The sequence below is a fragment of the Platalea leucorodia genome (genome assembly GCF_965183815.1).
Source record: "Platalea leucorodia genome assembly, chromosome: Z".
Classification (NCBI taxonomy): Eukaryota; Metazoa; Chordata; class Aves; order Pelecaniformes; family Threskiornithidae; genus Platalea; species Platalea leucorodia.
Window position 1 is genome coordinate 58,337,610 of NC_138858.1, and position 22,316 is coordinate 58,359,925.

The 22,316-nt window shown below is 39.1% G+C and overlaps 1 protein-coding gene across 2 annotated transcripts; it reads right to left on the reverse strand.

Moving 5' to 3' along the window:
* Positions 1 to 821: 821 nt before the first annotated feature.
* RIOK2 (RIO kinase 2) lies at positions 822 to 16,347 on the reverse strand. 2 transcript variants are annotated; one of them, XM_082336697.1, is made up of 10 exons: positions 15,718 to 16,347; positions 14,766 to 14,904; positions 13,752 to 13,868; positions 12,614 to 12,789; positions 10,905 to 10,993; positions 8,029 to 8,220; positions 7,534 to 7,626; positions 6,127 to 6,657; positions 5,061 to 5,157; positions 822 to 1,870 (listed from the first exon to the last, which is right to left on the reverse strand). In XM_082336697.1, the coding sequence occupies exons 1-10, from the start codon at positions 15,781 to 15,783 to the stop codon at positions 1,709 to 1,711; spliced, it is 1,662 nt and encodes a 553-aa protein (XP_082192823.1). In that variant the 5' UTR covers positions 15,784 to 16,347; the 3' UTR covers positions 822 to 1,708. The 2 variants fall into 2 exon arrangements, with proteins under 2 accessions (XP_082192823.1, XP_082192824.1); XM_082336698.1 differs by lacking the exon at positions 15,718 to 16,347 and adding an exon at positions 15,275 to 15,689.
* Positions 16,348 to 22,316: the final 5,969 nt, after the last annotated feature.

Sequence of the window (22,316 nt, forward strand, 5' to 3'; positions counted from 1 at the left end):
GTAGATGGTATGGAACAAGCGGTGGATACTGTCAAAGACTTTTCAGCTTCCCATGCTCTGCCAGGTGCACAAGAAGCTGGGAGGGTGCAGAGCCAGCACAGCTGACCCAGACTGGCCAAAGGGCTATTCCATACCATATGACATCATGCTCAGTATATAAACTGGGGGGAGCTGGCTGGGAAAGGGAGACCACTGCTCAGGGACAGGCTAGGCATCGGTCAGCAGGTGGTGAGCAACTGCATTGTGCATCACTTGCTTTGTTATTCTTACTACTACTATTTTACTTTATTTCAATTATTAAGCTGTTCTTACCTCAGCCCATGAGTTTTCTGACTTTCACCCTTCCAATTCTCTCCCCCCATCCCACTGGGGGAGTGAGCAGCTGTGTGGTGCTTAGTTGCTGGCTGGGGTTAAACCACAACACCCACATACAGCTGCTGGCTGAGACTAGATTTTATATTGCTCCAGAGAGAAGACAAAAATTAAAAATTTTGAAAGCAAAAGCGTGCTCCAAGACAGGATAGAGGCCATAATACTTTAACAGGCTAAAACCTGAACTAGGTATCAGGCGTATTAAGTACACAGAGCAAAGAATAGATAGTATGAGACATGCAAGCAGAAAACCAAAGGTCAAAGCCAAAGTTCCAAATTTCTTTTACTAAGGCAAGTAAGACTTACGATTTTCCAAACTACAGATGGGTAACTTAAACTCTACCAAGTTGTCCTTCCCAAGAAGGGCTCCACCTCACATCTCAAGCACAGATAGAGCAGACAGAAGGTTAAAAAAAGAACAAAGCAAAATTTAAACTGCTCTCTCTTGCTTCAGTGTTCACAAACCTTTCTCTCCTTAGGTTTATTATGTGTTTTTAAATATAAACATCATTAATTTTATTACTAGACATACCTTGCTTAAAAAAACAAAAAATCAAGACACTTGCTTTTCTTCTAGGTCTTCAGACCCCAAGGATATAGCATAGTAAAAGTCATGGTAATATTTTTGAAAACAGAAGTTCCAGAATCCTCATCACTTTATGTAAGTTATTAGATATAAAGGAATTAAATTTATTGGTAACTGTGCAGGCACATTAAAAATCTGAGTGCTTGCCAGGTCTGTACAACACATTATTATGTATTTTTCTGGGCAAGATTTATCTTGGACTGAAGGAAAACATAAATGAGAATTGCTGGGTTCGAAGAATGCATATCCATCATGTGTATTGCTCATGTTTGTACAGTACTAGCTGCTATCAGGTTCATATTTGTGATTTTTAATTAAACCAAACAAGTATCTGTTTACAACATGAGGAAAACATTTTAAATTTAAAGTCATTGCAAAAACTGGTTTTAAAGATTTCCCTTCCTTCCCTCTTAAGAGGAATACTCTGCACAATAGAAGTTTCTTAATCTAAACAAACACAGTACAATTGATTTACAACAAGACAGTGTTGGAAATTACTGCAGTTAAATGATCTCAGCTGGTACTACTGATTTAAATTAAATGACAGTCAATGGTTTTAACCAGAAACAGAAACCAAAGTCCCCCAATCAATATCACAGGAACCAGAGTGAGGTTTATTAAGTTCCAGAAAAACATTTGGTTATATAGAAGAGATTGCTCCATTATATAAAACTATTATTGGTTATTAGCGTAATTCTTTCAACTGTATATATTATGAGCTTTCTCATGTTCTATGGGAGCTTTAACAAATTATCCCCAGAAACTAGCTGCATCCAAGCTTGACTTAATGTTGTGCATATTTTCTCGACGTTGTTTGGTATAAATATTTGCCTCTCCTTTTTGCAGCCGTTGCCTCAGAGCAGACTTTTGATGTTTGGTCAGTTGACGTTTTATCTTCTGTTTCACCAGTTCCTACAAATAAGCAAACAATTCAGTATCAGAACTTTTTGAAGATCATCTAGTACTAAGACATGGCACTGTATTTTCAGTACCAACATGAACATGCATGATCCTAACCAGAAGACCTCTGTACATCGAGAAGTTAGTGATCTACACAACAGTTAAAGTAAGTAAGCCCAGGTCTGTGCTGTGTTGCACTAAGCTGCACGTACAGAGTTGTCTTTAGGCCTGTGTTGTGCTGCAAAAATCCACCGGCAGTAGGATAAACTAAGACAGCTCCCACTCAGCACTGGCAATTAGGCCTCCTGCGTGGTCCTGCCTTTATCTAAAAGTACAGCAAGAAGTTCTCATGTGAACATCAGTTCAGCTTAACTGTAGAAATGATGAAGAGAGTTGTCTTCTTGTAAGAAAAACGTGAAATAGCTCGACTGACTGAAAAGAGAGATTCTCTGCTATGGACAAGGTCTGCATGGCATGCTGCATGTGTGTTGGAGTCCTGTTCAATGCTACACCCTCAGGGCTCCCAGCATCTAAAGGAGTGGGGGATTATCTATGCTATTCTATTCTGATAGTCTTAGCTCTAATAAATAGCACTTTAAATCATACCTGATGGAGTTTAAGTGTCTTTTCTTACAGGCATCATAAAGCACCAGCACCTCTCAGTGCAAAACACATGCCTTCTACAAAAACATAAAAGCTGATAATATTCTATGCTTGAAGATTTGACAAATGTCTTTTAAAAGTTAAATAAATAAGGACCAATAGAACATTTCACATCCTGCAGTAATTATTTGGTTTGTGCCATTTTTTCTTAGCATTCTGTTTTTTCTTTAGCACCCTGGTTTGGATTACAAAGATCTGAGTATGATTCTAATGGAAAACAACAACTCTTTACCACAAGTGTGGCTAAAAAGGAGCAGCAGTCAGGAGTGATTTAAAATTCGTCCTCCAGTTTTTCCCTGTTATGAGGCACTCTCCTACTAAGATTCACAAGGTCAGGACTGTCTCATGCCTCTACAGCAAAAATACTGAAACAGCAGCAGCAACTGTTATTTCCATAAAACTTCAGCAGTTTTATGAAATTTCATCTGTTATTTATGTTTTCATTCTGAGTTCTGCTCTCCATTATGATGGCAACAGCTAACTATAAAAAAAAAAATGAAGCCATGATTTAGTAGATTGTGGCAGTGATTCTGTCATTTGGAAAATGATCCCAGCTCAAGCTGCTGCACTGATATTGAGTGCACACTTGCTTATCTTGTCTTGGAAGAAAAAGAGAAATCAAATTATTTTCATCTTTCCAACTATTTCATCATGACGGAATCATCTCTTGTTGGAAATCCCAAAGGAATGTCTTATTTTTATTCTAATTAATAAAGCATTAAAAAAAACTTATCAAGGAATAAATCTGCCCACACTAAGAGATCTGCTGCTGTCCAAATAACTGGACAAGAGCAAAAATATCCATCTAATTACCTTTCCTTTAAATGTAACCCAATTTCAGTTGCCTTGTGCTTTGTTGATTGTACTATCAACTCAACTTCACTGTAGCACATCAAGTGGTAAGTTGCTAAGGAGTAACTCAGGGACCAGAAAGCATAATTTTGGCAAGTCATGTGCTTTAAGAATTGCTGTGACTATATACGACTAAAGTAACAAAATAAGAAGGGAAAGAGGGACACGACAAAGGGGGGGGGGGGAGCTAAGAAGAAGGGGAGGACAAAAAAGATTGCATGGCCCAGAAGCTAGGGAATTCCTGGCAGGTCATCCTGGCTCTTGTTTTCTTCATCCCATAGTTTTAACCTAATCCTTTGTCTCCTTAAGAAGATATAAAGCCATCCCCTAGAATAAGAACTGTGATGACAAATATCAAAGTTGTTTTTTTCCCTTGTGTGAAGTCCTGTAAAAAATGTCTTAGACAGCAAATACACTGTTCCTTAACATTTATTTACACATGTAACTTTATTGCTTATTGTTATATCTTTAAAATACTTTAAAAAATTCCAAACATGAAAGAGTAAAGCAGCCAACTATTCCATGAATCTTACAGACATTGACAGGCACCTTGCGTAAATCGAGGCTGCTTCACAGAATAACAGATCACTTAATAGGACTGTAGCAAAGCCTTTTTTAGAAAAGTACTGAAACAGTACTTAGCAGACTGAAAAGACTGTAAATGAGGAAGATCAAGTCTAACTAAAAAAAAAAAAATCACTCTTGCCAGCACTAGAAGTTTCAGATATAGTATTTGTAGGACTAATACTCTCATTAGGCAACAGAAATGCTTTGAAAATACACAAATTGAAAAAGTACACATTTACTTTTGGTACATGGTTGTGAAAGAGCTGAAACTACACTAACATGTTCCCCAAACTAGATTTTTCAGAGCTTCTGCTCCTAACTGCAAATGAAAATGAGACTGAACATAGGTAACCATATTTACAACAGTGTGTAGTCTGACCTAATTCAAAAAATGCCTCATGGATTAGCTGTCAGCTGAAAGAAGTTTCTTCCTGTTTTGTACAAGAATACTTCATAACTAATAAAGAACATTGGAATTTCTTCCCTTTAAAATTAAAAGGCACTTTAAAAAATGCAACAGAGGTAGCCATACTGACTAGTGTATAGTCTGGGGTTGAAGACATTAAATTCTGCTGTAAAACAATCTGATTTATGTAATGCAGAAAGCCAAATACATTCATATTGCCAAAGAAATCACTATTGAAGTGAGTTTATGTAACTCTTTCAGGAAAGAGTGTGAAGAAATCTTTAACAAGACAGGCGAAAAAGGCCAAATTATATCTTGACTCAAGCATCCACTTTTAAATAATAAAAAACATTAATTGTGGCCAGCAACAGAAATGAATGAACTGATTATATGTTAGTGCATTAACAAACATTAACATACATTAACAACTCTCTTTTATCCAATAACAGGCTAATGCTGATGTAGAGCTTTGCTCAAAGAGCAAAGAGCAATACATGAAGGAAAGTGCTAGAAATCATTCCCTGTAAACAATTACAGAAGTATCAGTCCTATTTTTCTGTGGGCATGGAAATGCAAACCAGAGACATACATGGTAACAGTCTTTTTAAAGATAATTAATGGTAGGTAACATTTTTACAAATATGAACTAACAGCTATGTGCAATTTAACACAATCTGAGAGTAAACTATGTAACATAATAACAATAATATTTACCGCTGGAATAGTAGAACAGCTCCCAACACTTCTGGCCGATGTGGTACTTTTAGTCCTCGTTCTGTGCTCAGCCATATGAACTATACTCTCTTCATTTCTAAAATACATAAATCAATGTTTTATTCCACTAGCAAGATAAACATCCTTCACCTTTATGAGCGTCATGTTGTAGTCTTAACTTTTTAAGATATAATCTCAAAACTCCCAACAGAACATGCAAGTACTACAGAACATTTACATTTTAAACATTAACACTAGTTGTTCAACGAGGCATTTTATAAAAGGAAGAATTTGTTGCACAATAGCCACATGTATACCAAGCACATAAAAAGAAGTTTCAGAACACTTAAAAAAAAGTATTTCGGGTTCTACACAATGTCTTGACAAGTCATTTCACTAAAAAGCAAAAACAGGTGACAGGGAGTATGAGCTTGGTATGCATCCAGGTACATGGTGGGCTGGCAAACTCAGAGTTAGAATTTCACGTACAAGGGGCTAGCCTGAAAGTAAGCAGGAATTTCTAAGTACGTCAGGAGAGGAATTAAAAGCTAGAACAACACACAGTACAATATATTTGAATAATACATTCCAAGGAGCTTGTTCTTGCTGATTTGAGCTGAGTGAGCAGCAGAATAATCTGGCTTTCAGACAGAGCATTCAAATTACAAACTTATTCATAAAAGTTACTTAGAAGCAGTATTTTAATATTAAGAACTCTTTCACTACCAATATTAACTGAAATAAAGAAAAAGGGAAAAAAATTCCACCACAGAAAATAGGTTAGTCTATGAATTAAATCCAAGACCTGTTCTCTCATTAGAAGCTGGACAACTGATCTGTCACACATTACATATGAAGCATTACTTATGTAATACCAATCAATAGGTTACCTATCATGAGACCAACAGGAAAGATATTCCCTACAATGTTTTAAAAATAAATTGAATTTTTAGTTTTTAATTTAAACAAGGGTAGCTGAAGAGTAGTCCTTTTTGTGCTACTTGAAAGATTTACATTTACTGGGGGGGAGGAACGACACTCCTAGATGGTAAATATGAATCTTTACCTGTAATGCCTGAATTTCTCGTTTAAAGTTGACAACTCAACCAGATCAGGGCATTTGTCTCCATTCTCCTTATCATTAGAGCACCCTCCTTGACCTGTCTGATTTTCAACTTCAGCAGCATTTTCAGTTACGCTTTTGCTCTCAAAAAATGCAATTGCAGAACTCTCTGCATCTTCACCAGACTTCCAAAGCATAGCTTGCCCTTCAACTTTTTCTAAGGCTGAACTCAACTTCGACATATTCAGTGTTTGTGTATTTTCACTACTTTCAGTTGTATTAGGTTCTTCCTTGCTGAAGTCGTTAAAGGTTCTGCTTTCTGAGAAATCACCCGCTTCATACATGAAGTCTGCATTGTTTTCTTTATCTTTGCTGAAGAATTTGAGCTTATTCTCAGCATCTTCTACAAATTCTGACACCTCTGTTGTATTATCATCCTCATCAGAACCTGGTGGGTAAAGCATTTCACCATCTTCCTGCATTTCTTTTGTATAGCCGCTGGCAGCAATCTCTCTATCAAGAGAACACTCTCTCCTGTGAAAGAAGTAAAAGTATGTTTTCTTTTAATACACTAAATCATCAAGCCACCAATATGCAAAAAACACACAGAACACCACATGATACTGCTGAGTTTTTAGGTAAAGTATTAACAGAATGTGACCTGAGAGAAGCAAACTTCTACACAAGATGATTCCATCTCCATAACCAGCATTTATTTGTTTATTTATTTACAGGAAATTGTTTTATTTTAGCAGGAATACAATTTGGCTTTAAGTTCAAATTATGTTTAAGCAAACAGAAGAATAAAGGGTACACTGACACACAGATTGATTCAAGTGTGGTACCCCTTTGGAAGAGCGCTCAGAATGAAATAAAACCCTTTTCATTGCAACTGCTTCAGTCTTAAAATAAGTGTAAAATTACTTTTCAAAAGGGACAAAAGACATTAGGAAGAAAACTTTAAACATAATAATGTTTGACGAGGCAGTCAGCATATTTACTAGCATTTCAAAAATAAATTTAAAATTGAAACCCAAATTAACCTTCAATATACTAGAACTATCAAATAGGCTTTGAGAAGTGGGAGAAACTGATTCTGCATCACTTAACATTTCCCAGATATTCACCCTTCGGATCAAGCTTTTGGATTGATCCCTACTCCTTAGCTGCAAGAGGAAAGACAAAGGAGGCAGCAGCAGATTTTAAACCACACTTTAGCTTTTGGAAACCACTTTCAGTAACTTTGGTTGAAGAAAACACAATAGGAATGACAATATAATTTAAAATTGCATAGTTGGGTCTATTTTTTTAATTTCTCCTACACGCATCTCTCACAGGCACCCATTTTTCTGACAAAACCAACACAAACACCATAAATAGGAGAACTCGAACTCATCTGGCAGTTTCTACCTGATGTCTTTGAATGATGGGAAGAGCTCACTCTCGTAGTTGAAGCGTTTCTTAAAGAACTCCTTAATACAGTTAACGTCTCTGTCAAAATACCTATAAAAAACACAGAATTGTACGAACACAAGATCAAGGTAATGACATCTACTGCAATGACAATATTTAACCCTACATTTCTTCTCTTTTACTGATTTGAAAATTATTTCTATTAGTGATCCCAAGGCAAAAGGCTAGGGAGACAAATTGCATGCAGTTCATTTCTAAGCATTTCTTAACTGAACATCATTCTCTGAGAAGCAATTAATTACATATTCATCCTAGAGAGACTTTTCTACTCATTCATAAATCAAACTATGTTTGGAACGTTATTTGTGCTGCATGACAGCAATGGTAGAAAAAGAATTAGAAACAGGCTTATGGAAACAATCATGGTTGATTATTTGCTGTCATCAGCACTTGTCAGATTTACTTTGAAAACATCTGTAAATTTGAACCTACCATTCGGCATTTGCATGTGATGTTGATATCATCTGAGGGAAATCAATCATAGTGACATGGTCATCGTTATCCAATATGAGATTAAATTCATTGAAATCACCATGAATCAAACCATGATTGGCAAGTTTTACAATTAGATCCATTAATTCACTGTAGACAGTGGCAGGATCTTCCATTTGGCGCACCTGGCACCTGAAAAGTTAAATAAAATAAAATACTGTGAACCTTGAAAGACTTGCTTAAAGCATTCCTGAATGTATATCTGAAAAAGCAAAGTACCTTTAAGTGGCAAAACACAAATCATCTTCTCTTTAGAAACAAACCAAGTAAAAAGGCAGTTGTCTTATTGTACCATAAACCGTCAAGAAGTGGTCAGCATTTACAGTTACCATGTGAAATATTTTGGTCTGAATGCAGCACTACAGTCTTATGAGAATGGATCATTTGAACAATACAAAGAACGAACAATGGAAGTCTAGCAGCTCTGTAACAGGCTCCTGTGGAACTTTCATACTCGTACTAAAATTAATTTGTGACACTTCTCATAGCCACAGGTCTGTATCATAAAATATCCCACTTGCTTCTTGAATTTGGAAGTCATGTTAACTGTTACCTTCCGAGATAAGAATCTCGGCTCCCAGGGACCAGGGGGAAGGTCTGGAGCAAGGAAGATATACCCTTGATGGAAGAGCATCAGTTCAGGGAATACTTAAGCAAATTGGACATGTATAAGTCCATTGACCCTGATGGGATGTACCCCCGAGCGCTGAGGAAGCTGGCAGGTGTCATTGCAAGACTACTCTTGATAACTGTCGATCAATCATGGTGACTGGGAGAAGCACCTGAAGACTGGAGAAAGGCAAACATCACTCCCATCTTCAAGACAGGCAAGAAGGAGGACCCAGGGAACTACAGGCTGTCAGCCTCACCTTGAGCCCTGGGAAGGTGATGGAGCTGCTAATCCTGGAAACCACTGTCAGACACATTAAGGATAAGAAAATCATCCAGAACAGTCAACTTTACCAAGGGGAAGGCATGCTTGACTAACTTGATAAACTTCTGTGATGAAGTGACTGGCCTGCTAGATGGGGGGACAGCAGTGGATATTATCTACCTGGACTTCAGTAAGGCTTTGACACTCAGTCTCCCATAAGACTCTCGCAGAAAAGCTGCTGATGCACGGTCTGGATGTGCAGACAGTGAGGTGGATTGAAAACTGCCTGAGTGGCGGGGCACAAAGTCTAGCTGGAGGTCAGTGACTAGCAGCGTACCCCAGCAGTCAAAAGTGGCTCCAGTCCTGTTTAACGTCTTCATGAATTAACTGGATGGGGCAGAGTTTGCAGACGACACCAAACTGGGAGTGACTGATATGCCAGAGGGTTGTGCTGCCATCCAGAGGAACTTCAACATACTGGAGAAATGGGCCAGCATGAACCTCATGAAGTTCAATGAGCAGTGCAAAGTCCTACAGCTGGGGAGGAACAACGTCATGCACCAGCACACACTGTGTGTACCCAGCTGGAAAGCAGCTTGGAAGAAAGGACTTGGGGGTCCTGGTGGACACCAAGTTGAATATGAGCCGGCAACGTGCCCTTGCTGGAAAGAAGGCTAATGGTATCCTCAGCTGCATTAGACAAAGCATTGCCAGCAGGTTGACAGAAGTGATTCTTCCCCTTTATTCAACACTGGTGAGGGCAAACCTGGAGTACTGTGTCCAGTTCTGGCTTCCCCAGTACAAGAGAGACATGGACATACCGCAGAGTCCAGCAATGGGCCATTTACTACAAGTCACCAACTCCACACTAGTTTTTCAACTCAGGCAATGGACAATTGAAAAACTGGCCACAGCCTCTAGGTGCCCTGCTTGAGCAGGGTGTTTGGACCAGATGACTGCCAGAGGTCCCTTCCAGCCTCAACTATTTGGAAATTCTTTGATCTTGGCATATTTGAAATAATTCTCATCCACTACTTACCTCCTTCAGGTTAGAATCACAAAGGGGGAGCATGGTGAACTTCCACTGTAGATGCCCATGTGGAACTTGAAGTGCTCCATGTACGTGACGGATGTGGAATTATTTAACAAATGACGGTGGGTAGACAGAATATAATGAAGTCTCTTCCATGTTACTCTTCAACTGTTATACTTTGGAATTAATTCCCTTTGATTAAACTGCCCACTTTAGATCTTGACTACTATACAAGAGCATGGACTGGTTTGTTCTAGGACTAGACACTTTAAATCTCTGGATAAGCACCTAAGTTATTCTACATTGTATCAAGTACATAGGCCTTTTTCATTCTGCTCTGCAAACAAAATAAACCATCCCTTCACATACAAACTTCAATGATATTTAATGTTTCTAGATGTTGAACAACTGAAGCAAAGTAATCTTCCTTGAAGAAGCAAAACCAGATTATATATGGTATTCTATGTAAAAAGAGCAGAAGTTCTAAAACAGCGAGTTATAATCTTAGCTGAATTACCAGAGCAAGGATCACAAACTGGAGCTCAGAATGTGAAGGATGTAATATTCAATATTGTATATATCCAATAACATACAGGTTATGTGATTTCTGTGTAGAAAACAGTTGCAACAGTAACCTGTGTCACACTGCTCTTTTGATGTATTCCTTACTTTAAAAATGTCACCAGTTTCTTTGGACTAAGAAAAAAACAGTTTCTCTGAATAAAGAGGTAAGAGAAGCAAGACTATAACTAAGTAGAATGCTAGTGAGCATGGGCTAGAGAGCATTATTCAGCATGGTGAAGTCAGCATTCGCTCACATGACAAGAAAAAACCTTAACCCTGTTCCCTTACTGAACCAAACACTGTTAGGGTTTCTGTAACACAGAGAATTCAAGCTTCAGTACTTACAAAGGATAGCCATCAATAAGTTCCATAACAACTGCATGCCTGTTGTAGTCTACAGGTTTTGGAACAGGAAATTTTCTGTCATACAAAGCCTGGAAAGAGACAACACATTGAAAATTAAAATTAAATAGTTAAGGAAATATTACATATATTGACAAACTCCCATCTAAGATAAGCAATAAATATTACTGTGGAAGCAGCATACATTACTCAAATGCTAACTGGAAACATCAAATCACATGCTTAAGAAGGAAGACAGCATAACAGCCATTTGAACTTTCACTGCAAAGACAAATAAAATTCATAAGTTTAGACACTAAGCACACTGCTAGATTGCCTAGAGTTTAATTATCGTGCATCTGGAAGAAAAACACAACAGAACGGAAAAATGACAGAATCATATCTGGTCTGTTAGCCCAAGTAATCAATAGCAGATAACTGGGAATAGGGTGTCAGACATTAGAAAAAAATTTGACAAACTAAGCACACTAAGTTGCTGCTAATACAGTTCTGCCTGACTAGTTAATCTGTACTCAGTTGCTGTAAGACAAAAGTTCATTCTTAAATATTAATAACCAGCATTACACCACATTAAAGATTAACCAAAGGTAGGTCATAATATTTTGAAGCTCTCCTGTTTGCCTTTTCTAACAAAATTTAGTTATTCACTTGATCTACTCAACTTCTTTTTGGATCCATTCTCTTGTTACCAGTAAATTTTTCTAAGATAGACTTCTGAGTTAAAGCAACTTAAATACAGCTTTTGTTACTTAAATATTACCCTACAATCACTTTTCAGCAAACAATTAATCCTCCCCCAACTCTGTTTTCAGGGAAACTGACCCCATGATTATATTCCTACAAGTCCTGACCACATAATGCTTTACCAAGTGGACCAACTGGACAAGTACAGAGGTTCTAAATGATGGTAATTAGTTCTCTTCCTCTCTATGGAGGCCACTGGTAGAACCTACCAAGATTTTTTAAGAGAAACAAGAAAATTATATTTAATGTATATAGTACTGTTGAATAGTGCAAAAGGAGAAGGGAAAACTAATTTTTTATAAATAATTAGCTTTCCACTATCAACTTTCAATCACTGTATCACATCTGCATTTTTTTAAAGCAGGTCAAAAAATCTGGAACTCTGGAAGTAGCAATATATGCTTGGATATGTAATCTTTTCCCACAGTATAGAACAAAGTGTGCATTTTCAGATCAGAACACCGGTCTGGACTGAAAGATTTCCCTCAACAGCACAGCAACAACTGAAAACATGGTAAAATAAAAAATAAATAAATGAATTAAAAAAAGACAACAGCTGAACAAAAAAAAATTCTGACAAGTAACTGTAAACTTACTTTTTAAGGTCGTTTTGCAAGCTTATGCTATAAATTTTAAAGGAAAAACAGCAGAACTGGTGATATATAAATTATCTATCCATAAATAATAATGTTAATCTGAAATTCTCTCATGACACCTGCTTCTGTTCCACATTACTTACATGGCAAAGTTTCATTTTGTCATTGGAAAGTACACAAAACATAGCATTGAAATTCTCAGAAACGTATACTTTAAGTCCATCAGTTAAAAAAAAAAAAAAGGCACATCAATCCTACCAGTACTGCAAATAGGAACTGATCAAAAGAGAGTCTGAAAAGTATCTTCCAGTCTATTATACCATTGTTGATATTGTGTGAATGGCCACCTACCTTCATATAGGCAAACTCCTTCATTGCTGCTAGCCGGGATAAATACAGCCATGACATTTTATGTCTGTGCTTGTGGTAGTCGCGTTTATTTTTCAGACTGCGAAAGGAAGTTCTTCCAAGTCTGTGTAATTTCAATGCAAACTGTTGTTCCTCTTCATTTGCAACAATATAAATATCTGGAAAACACATAATGGCATAGATCTAAGAAATAAAAGATATGTAACAAGCTAGTACCTGATGAAGTAGTGCAGTGATAAAAAGTTTGTTACTTCACTTCTCACAATTACTATTTCTGGCATGACAAGTTCTATTACAGTTAGTATAGACCGCTAAATTTACATATTGTACATTAGAGATCTGAACAAGAAGAAATTATTGTTGAAGAGATCATGGTACTCCATTAGAAGAAATACTGATGTGATCTGAAACATCTTTCAGAGTAGGAGATCTTAAGGTTCCTATATTCAGGTTAACATCCCCAAGCTATCTCCACAGCAAAGAACAAATACAAGCTATCCTTGAGAGAAATCTAGGGCAGATGCTGGTGTTCTTAGTTGCACTCTGGAAGAGCCTTCTTCTATAGAGTGGACAGACAATTCAAGGACCAACCTCTTCATTTAAGCAGTGTTAACAGATAGCCTATGTTTCATTGCTACCATTTGTCCCCAATAACCCCCTTCTCATTCTCCAATTACACAAGTAGTGTGCTGTCCCAAATTACAATCTACATGAACATAAGAGGAACCAAGATAGTACTCCAATAGTTTTGAGCCTATTTTACTTTACTATCTTATTTTTCAGTGGCTTGAAAGAGCTGAAATTATCTTTTTGTTAAAACAGTTCAAAACTCTTCACAAAGCATGAGACAAACGGCATCTGCCTGCAAAGCATGTTCTTAAGAGATGAACGAATAATCAGACAAAACAGTCAAAGTAGAACACCACTCTGGTGAAGAAATATTGAAATGCAGCCAAAAGCATCACACAGCATTTCAACAAGTGACCCATAATCTTGATGTCTGATAGATTAACTGATGCGACTATCCAGAGGAAAACTTACCTAGTTTCCAGCAAAACATTTGCAACATTACAGCTGTGTTTGCTTAAAAAATTATTAAAGATTTTTTTTTTTTAATTACCTGATTCTTTGCCAACACCCATCTGGTTTCCAACAGAATTTATGACTTGTCGGGAAGATAGAGTTTTCAAAGCAAGGTAATCATATCCTGCATTAGTTAACCGATAACCCTGGAAAGCTAAGTAAGAATAAAATGCAAAACACTTAATTCTACATTATGTATACATCACATTTAAAATAAGTGTCAATTTAGTCTTGCTACTTGTTTGTACACCACACCCAAGTAATATTTCACCCGTTGGATAATACCAGCCCAATCTGACAGAATGGTAAAGATCTTTAAATTCCTGCAAGTTTTATGAAAACTGACAACTGGGCAAAAGACAGACATGCTGTTAGCCTCTCTAACAGAGGCAACGCCAGTACTTTAAACAGCCTGGGAAAGCCCAAGGAGTATTTGGAAGTTACAGACAGAGGAGACACAGCAGGGACCTGGGATTGTTGTGATGATCTAGAGCGGCCCTTAATGCTCCGAAGAACTGGGACAAAAAGGATAGGAATTTTCTGCAGACTCCTACAGTGGGTTTGCAAAGCCAGATGCAACTAAAAGGCTGAAGGAAATGGGGAAAGGCCATGCACACATGACAGGGAATAAAAACTACTTTAGTAGCTGTCTCTGAGGGGGTGAAACGTACAACGCTTTAGCGGTGTGCTCCAGTTTGTGTACTATAAGACTGTAACTCATTTGGGTTGATCCCTGTATGCATTTGAATACTGCCCTAACTGATGATTCTTTCATGTTTCATGACTTTAGTGACTGACCAAAAAAGAAAGTTAACTGTTCACCTCTTTTCTACCTCTCATCTTTATCATTTATTCATCACCAGCAGCTCAGCAAACAGCTACAACATTTGGTGCTGCACAAATCCATATTACAGGGTAGGTCCAAGAGAAGGTAAGGCTAGCAAGTGCTCTGAATGCTCATACGTGCCAAGCTGTGGTACTTCTGCAAGTACCACTGTGAGGCACTGGGGACACAACCAGAGAGCGAGCCCAATACAAAATTCAAACTCACTTTTAGTTCGTTCATAAGCTAGAAGTTTGTGCTTCACCAACTCTCTCAAAATTTTATTACAGCCACCATGTTTAAGGCTGGCAATGGAAGCAATTAAGCTAGCAGGAGCTATTTCATGGTTCTTCATGCCCATTTCCACCTAAAAGAGTAAATAAAAATAGATTTGTTAGCCCTTGAGTTCAGCAATGAAATAATATCAGATCCCACTTGAGACTAAAATCACTTTTCATGGATGCATTATTTTTTTTATGACTTAACCAAATCTTTTAATATGCATCACTGCCCCTTGATATCCTTTGTACAATTCAGCCTTGAAACTTCTACAGTACTGGCCAGAAAATGAATGGCTGATTAGATTTCACTCTCAGAAGTGGATGAAAGAGCTGTTCTACATTTCTGAAGTGAGACTCTTTTCTCGTACTTACATGGCCATGGCTCAATTTGCCTTTTCACTAGTACTCCTGCTGTCAGTACAGTCAGACAGGCCAACTGGTGCGGCCTGCACTTACCATGCAACTAGCCAAGGCAGCATGTCGTGCACTGGTAAATCTTTGCTCACTCCTCATTAGACAGGGTGCCAAAAGCAGTCAGCACATGTGGAGAAACTGGTGATGGTACCTTACTGGGCAGCTACCACCTGAGCAGCCCCAGTGACCGCCCTGACGTTAAAGATCCCTCCGACGCAGCCGGCTGAAGGAAAGAACGGCACGACCTAGGCCCTCCTCACCGGAAAACGTCAACTTCCCTACGGCACGCAGCTAACACAGAAACAGGGCGCATTCCCCTACAGCGTTGCTTCTGCTGCCGTTTACAAAACAGTCTCCCATCCGTGCACGGAACCTGCCCGACCCCGCTTAACTAACCGACCACGCGGAACTCTGTGCGCAGGGCTGGGCTAAGCATGCCTCCCCCGCTCGCCTGTCCCCCCAGCCAGGCCTCCCCACCGGCTCACCGCCGTCAGGACCCTGAAGTGCTCCCTGGAGAGGTACCGAAGCATCACCACGTTCAGCTTCCCCATGACCGCTGCTGCCGGTACACGGCAGCGGCTCAAAGAGCCCGCTCAGTCCGCAGACGAGGGCAGCTGGGCCTCTCTGCCCGTGAGGAAAGGCGCCGGGACCACAGCACCACTCAACGCATGCGCAAAGCTCTCGACACGGCCGCAGCGAGCTCCTCCCGCGCCGAAGTTGCTGCGTGTTTGGGTCCTGGCAGCTGCGTACGCACTCACATCCTCGGCCGGATATTTGTGTGCTTCATTCATCAGAGTCATTATCGATTGAAAATTGAAACAGAACAAGCCTCCGCTCCGAGGCTGGCGTGACTTCTCTCCCTACTGCGACTGAGTTGGTTGGGTGGCCCATGCATCTGCCAGGACCGACTCCCTAGAAGGAACACCGCTCTTGAGACCTGTCGGCAGAGCGAGCAACTCATCCCACCGCTGCTCTCTTAGAGGGGCGAGGCGGCGCGAGCACGAACTACCGTGAGGGACTCCAGCACCACCCAACGCCTCTGTCTACCCGCCGGGCGACCGCAAGCCCTGACTGCGCTGCATATAACCTGGCACGGCTGGGACGTGAAGCGCCGAGGGGCTGGGGAGGGCGGGGCGAAGCTCCTTTTACGGCTGCGCGTCAGCGCGTACTTCCGCTGCGCGCTGAGCGACAGGGGCGGGCGGGGTTAAGCGCTGTGGGGCTGTGTTGCGCTTGTGGGCTGTGGCGCGCAGCGCCTTCTGCGATTTTTTTTTTTTTAATTTATATGTGATAATAAGGCTGAAAGAAGTAGACGTACTGATGGGACAAAAAAAACCCCAGACCTGTTCCCTGGGGAAGTGGGGACGATTCTTCCCCCTTCCCAACTCCTTTGAGGAAGAGGCCGTAGTTTGAACTCACGTTCACTAACTGGAAAAGGAAATGCTTTTACTGCTTTGTTAGTAACCCTTGTGCATTGTGTATTCGACTGCAGTGATGAGAGGTTAATTTTATTCTATATATTCTATTCTTATAGCAGTAAGGAAAAATTAGACACTGTCCTTAATTGCTTTGTCGTATACTTGTGATGAAAATATTCCTGGTGAACTTTCTGTCTGCTGAATTTTTCAGATCCTTTCTCAAGGTCTTTGAATGGTGAAAAGGGTATCTTTCTGTTGACTTAAACCAGTAAATCCTTGGTATTTTTTTTAATTTGCAGAACTTAAACATTGCTATAGAATGTGCCCTGCCTCCCTCTTTTTTTTTTTTTTTTTTTTTTTTCTTTTCTCCTTTTTAAGTCTTTCTGACATGGCAAGTCAGAAAGATGTTACTAATCTAGTATCTTTGAGAAAGGTTTTTACAATGATAGCAAGATTATGTATTTTTTTCTGTTTTTCTTGTAATAAGTTGCCACTAGTAGAGGCAGAGACTATATACAAAGATCTGAAGTAATTTGTGTATCCAGTGCACTAGCCAGTGATACAGTGCTCTCCAAGTAGTGAGGAAGACAGATTAAGTGGAGGAATGGCATATGCTATGTTGAAATTCTGTACAGCAGTGGTGCATGCACGAGTCTAACCAGTAGGTCAGCTTCATCCCATGAGTACGTGCCTTCTACCAAACTCCTGATCACTATTATCTTTGTTGAAACCAGAGCCCCATGATTCTGACTTTCTACTACAGTATCTTCATCTCTCCAACCTCCACAAGCCCCAGTTCCATGTCCACATCTCTACTTCACTTGTGTTATCTGTACCTTTCAAAGTATTATATTTTACCGTAGAATAAGTAGTCATGCTCATCAGCTGCAGGTTTCAGGTACTTCTCAAGGAGACAGTTCACTGCTGCTCAACATCTAATTAGCACTGAAGCAGTTACTTTCTAGCACCTGATGGAGAGAGGTGGTAAATATTTACAGTTGATCAGCTTTTCTTCTGTACCTGCATTAGAACAGAATTGTCTGGGGTAGTTGTACTATTCATTCCACATCTCTTCTCAAAGACTTTTTGCTCCTTTTTCTGTCTGTGTTGTTTGTACTGCCTGTCATTGTGCCATCTTGCCTGCAGGGGCTGGCCAGCATGCAGGTGCGCAGAGCTGTCAGCTACAAGGTGTCTAGTGCCTGACAGTGCTCAGAGAGTCAGGACTGCTTGATAGCATTATATACTACCTGGATTGGTGGCTCCAGACCACAAACTGCTGCTCTTGGGGATGGTTGGGCTGTGGAAAGGAGGAGGCAAAACTGAACTTCTCCTGTGCCTCTGCAAGGTGGTATGGCAAAGAGGTTCTTTTGTGGCCTCTTATGTAGGTTGTCCTGCTATAAGGAGTTTGTGGAGAAATAAACAGGAGTAATACAATCTGCGTGCGGGACACCTAACCATTCTCAATGTTTTAAGTTAGCACTCAGTGAAACACAGAGTGTAATTAGGATGTATTTAACTCTATTTGTTTCCTCAATATTAGTAGTACACTTTCAGGAAAACATTGAAAGAGGAGCATAAAAGGCTGGTGAAGGGTCTAGAGAATGAGTCCTATGAGGAGTGGCTGAGGGAACTGGAGTTGCTTAGCCTGGAGAAGAGGAGGCTGAGGGGAGACCTTACTGTTCTACAACTACCTGAAAGGAGGTTGTAGCAAGATGGGTGTTGGTCTCTTTTCCCAATTAACAAGGGATAGGACAAGGGGGAATGGCCTCAAGTTGCACCAGGGGAGGTTTAGATTGGATATTAGGAAAAATTTCTTCACTGAAAGGGTTATCAAGCATTGAAACAGGCTGCCCAGGGAAGTGGTTGAGTCATCATCCATGGAGGTATTTAAAAGATGTGTAGATGTGGTGCTTAGGGACATGGTTTAGTGGTGGACTTGGCAGTGTAGGGTTTATGGTTGGACTCAGTGATCCTAAGGGTCTTTTCCAACCTAAATGATTCTATGATTTGTTGGCCAGTTAATGAATGTCAGTAATGCACTTGACTTCAATGCATAGGTTTTGGGTTATTTGGGGGGGAGGGTGTGTGTAGTTTTGTTTTGGGTGTTTTTTTAATTATTATTTTTATTTCATCCATGGATGAATGGCATATCCTGATTTGCTGTCTGGCATCTCTTCTGCAAGGTTTGCTGGCAAGCCTTGGAAGATAAGGTAGTTCTATAACATCTTTATGCTAGGAACACTAGGAACATGTGACTATAAGGTGAGTTTCCAAATGAGCTATCTCAAGGCGAAAAAAAGAGGATATTAACCCACTGCACAATTAGTTAATTAAGAGACTGGCTGTTTGAATATACTCCTGTAATAATAATACTCCTATCCAGAACTTCATATTCATGGCCCTTAACAAGGAATAGTAACTTTAAAAGTTTTCCTCCAGTCTGTCTCTATAGTATAAGCTACTGCTAATGTGCTTCAGATTGTAACTGCAGCAGATCTTGTTGCATGTTCTTAATACAGAATCACTTCTTTATAGCACAAATACATTCTGGACTTACAAGGAGGCCCTGTGAAAGTTGAACTTCTAAACTGAGATGTTAAATTTTCAGTACAAATTGTTAAAAGAAGGGAATCTTTCTTAAAAATTGCATCTGAGCTTAACGTCATAATGATGAAAAAAGAATGTTCCCGAGAAGTCTGCACTGATGTAATAATAAGGACTATAAAAACATGGTTGTTTTTGACTGGTCGGTGTACTTCTAAGGTCATGTTGCCCTTATCATGAAGAATATGCGTAGCAAAATTGAATTTTTGATATTTTTAAACTTTGACTCGTGTGTGTATGTGTATGAATGATCAGTGTGGGGACAGAAAAAACCCTCATATTTGTAAAACCATTTCTAATGAATAGTAGAGTCTATGCCAGGTGTACAAATGCTGCGCATTACCTTCTGAAGGTAGTTTTACAAATCCCCAAAAGCTCTAGTTGAATGTAGGGTTTGAAACAATGCAATTCATATAGTAGACTCTTTCATAGCAGTTTTGGAAAACTACTGTTCTCAAGACAGATATGAATGTTTATGAGGTTATTGCTGCAGGTGTCCCTTTTCAAATGAAAATTAGTAATAACTCTTTAGGGGATAGATGGTGGTAGTGTTACATTTTCTAGTTTAGGTAACTGCTGATGTGTCTGACTTACGAAAAAGAGGAAAAGCGATTACTGTATGTATAAGGAGCCCACAGTGATGGCTGTATTTTACCTACATGTTTATACCTAGAATTTCAGATCTGCATTTGGCACTGGTTAAGGAAGTGTTTGATCACTTCATGAATCTTAGAGGGTGGTCAAACAGCTCACTTTGCATCAGAGTTGTAGCTCATCCAATATGCGTGAAGTCTAGCCGTGATAAGTCTAGCCGTGATCCATTCCCTCATTATGGCTGAAAATAGCCTCCTGAAAGACTGTTAAAGCAGGGTAGTATATGTTTTCGGAGTAGATAATATGGGAACTTTTAAATTCTAATTAAATGACATGAGACTGTTAAACATCTTTCCCAGAATAGCTATTTAGTCAGTTATTCAGACTATTGTTAAAAACTGTAGGCCTCACAAAGCACACCATTATTTTAATGCTTATGGCAAGTAGTGTGTGAAGCTTAGTGCTCATGAAGTATATTAGTGAGGGTTTCTTTCCACATGAGCGCAAGCTTCCCTGCTGTGCCTTATTATGATGATCCTGGTCTAAGTAGCAGAGGTAAGCTTAAAGTCTGAAAGCTTGGCTCATTTTCTGAGCTAGTTTCTGGTGTTTGCTGAGAGATTTCCAACAGAAGTCTTACATAGAATAGTATGGTTAGAATAGTTAAAATGCAATCTTACTCTTGCAGGTAGCAGCCCCTTTATGGCACTTACTGCAGATTGAATGGTGCTAACTAAAGGTGTGTAGCAGTCAGAGCTAGGTACAAGTTGATGCCATCCAGTAAAATTGTACGTATGTCATTGACTGTTTTCTAAGTAGTTACTAATGGTTCTGTAAGCAAATTGCTGTAATTGTCTGATGGTTTGTATACTTCTTTAGGACGGTGCCGTGTAGGTGCACAAAGTCAAATTAGGCAGGTGATGTAACCCAAAATAAGATTTATTCTAATCAAAAGTGTTTTGGTACTCTGACGAACATTAGTAAACCACAGGTTCAGGATAACAACAGGAATTAATACTACACAGCTGACTTAAGAATTCTTAAGTTTCAGAATGGTGACTCGAGATGCGTAATCACTCACCTAATAAGGCGAGGGCACTCAACCTCCAGGAGTTACCTTGGGTGGCGACCCAACTGCAGACCCCCTGCTCCAAGGAGGTCCGACTCAATCTGCCCTCTGGCAGGACTCTGTTTATACCCTAGTCTCTCTCTTTTCTAATACATTTTAATAACAAATAATTTGAGATCCAGGACTACTCTCCTCACTTCCTCTTCTTTAACCAGTGTTATAAGACTTTCTTAGTCTTTAGAGGCCCCTGTCCTTGGGGGCCTGTGATAATGCTAAACCATCAGAAAGTAAAAGAAGAAAAATCCTTTTTGCAACTATAGTGAGAATCATTTGGAGACTTAATAGCTCTTATATTTATTTAAAAACCCAACAAATTGCATGGCCAGAATCATAGTGCTTAAATAAGAGAAAATTCTCTTAAATAAGAGAATACTGATTTTTTTTTTCTTTTTTTCCTAAAGAACTATTTATTTACTAAGGCTATGGGATAGATAACCAGCAGCATTTAAAACAAAACAAAAAACCCTTTGCAGGCAGGTAATGAGGTGGTTGTGGATAGTTAGCAATTATATCAGAATAATGAAGTCAGCTGTATCATATGATTTTATTTGTAAAAGTACAGTTTGGGCTTGTTCATTTCCAACACTGAAAATATATAAACTTTCATCTAGTTATCCTAAAAAAATGTCAGAGTTTTTAGGTAGGGGTTAGGGACAAGGAGAATAAGGCAGCTATCTGGGTTGCACAGGAAACTTACAGTTTAAAGTCCAGATTCTGGCTACTGTCCTATGCACTTGATTATTTTTCCTTTCTGTATGTCTTCTATGTTCATTTTATAACACTAAATTATGAGTTCTTTGTGTTTGTGGCAAATAAATAATATGCTGTTCATGTGGTCTGTTGCTTAATGCTAGAGATGTTTTTCTTACTCCAGCCTACATACAGAATAGGCTTTAAATAAGCACAGCAACATATTTTGGCTATTTTAAAGGCATGCTGGCTTTCATAAAAAATTATAGTGATTTTCACCTTGAATATTCTTTCCTTTATTTCCAGTGATGGGGTGGGGGAAGTGAGAGGAATTTTTCCTTGCCCTTCAATAATAGAGAGTTATATTCAGAGTCCAAAGCTTTATATAATTTCTTTTTCTCCAGATTTGAGGCAAAAAAGATTCTGAGTATAGTTATGGAACCATAATCCTTCACCACTTATTTTGTGAAGGCGCAATGCCAACTTTATGCTCCCTTGGATTCTATAGTTTTCTATTCTATATTCTTAGGGTAGTGTTTTGCTAACAGTTTAAAAAAAGTGGCTACTATTCTCATTTTCAATACTTGCTACAGTGTATAGAATGTTAAAAATGGCAGAAGGCCACCTATTAAAATACGAAGTAAAATCCAAGTAT

Coding starts and splice junctions, on each gene's coding strand:
- RIOK2 (XM_082336697.1), bottom strand. CDS start 15,783: ATGGGGAAGCTGAACGTGGTGATGCTTCGGTACCTCTCCAGGGAGCAC. Junction 10,994..12,613: donor AGGAGTTTGCCTATATGAAG/GTAGGTGGCCAT, acceptor GTCTCTTTCCAG/GCTTTGTATGACAGAAAATT. Junction 1,871..5,060: donor GCTGTTCTACTATTCCAGCG/GTAAATATTATT, acceptor GCTTATTTGTAG/GAACTGGTGAAACAGAAGAT.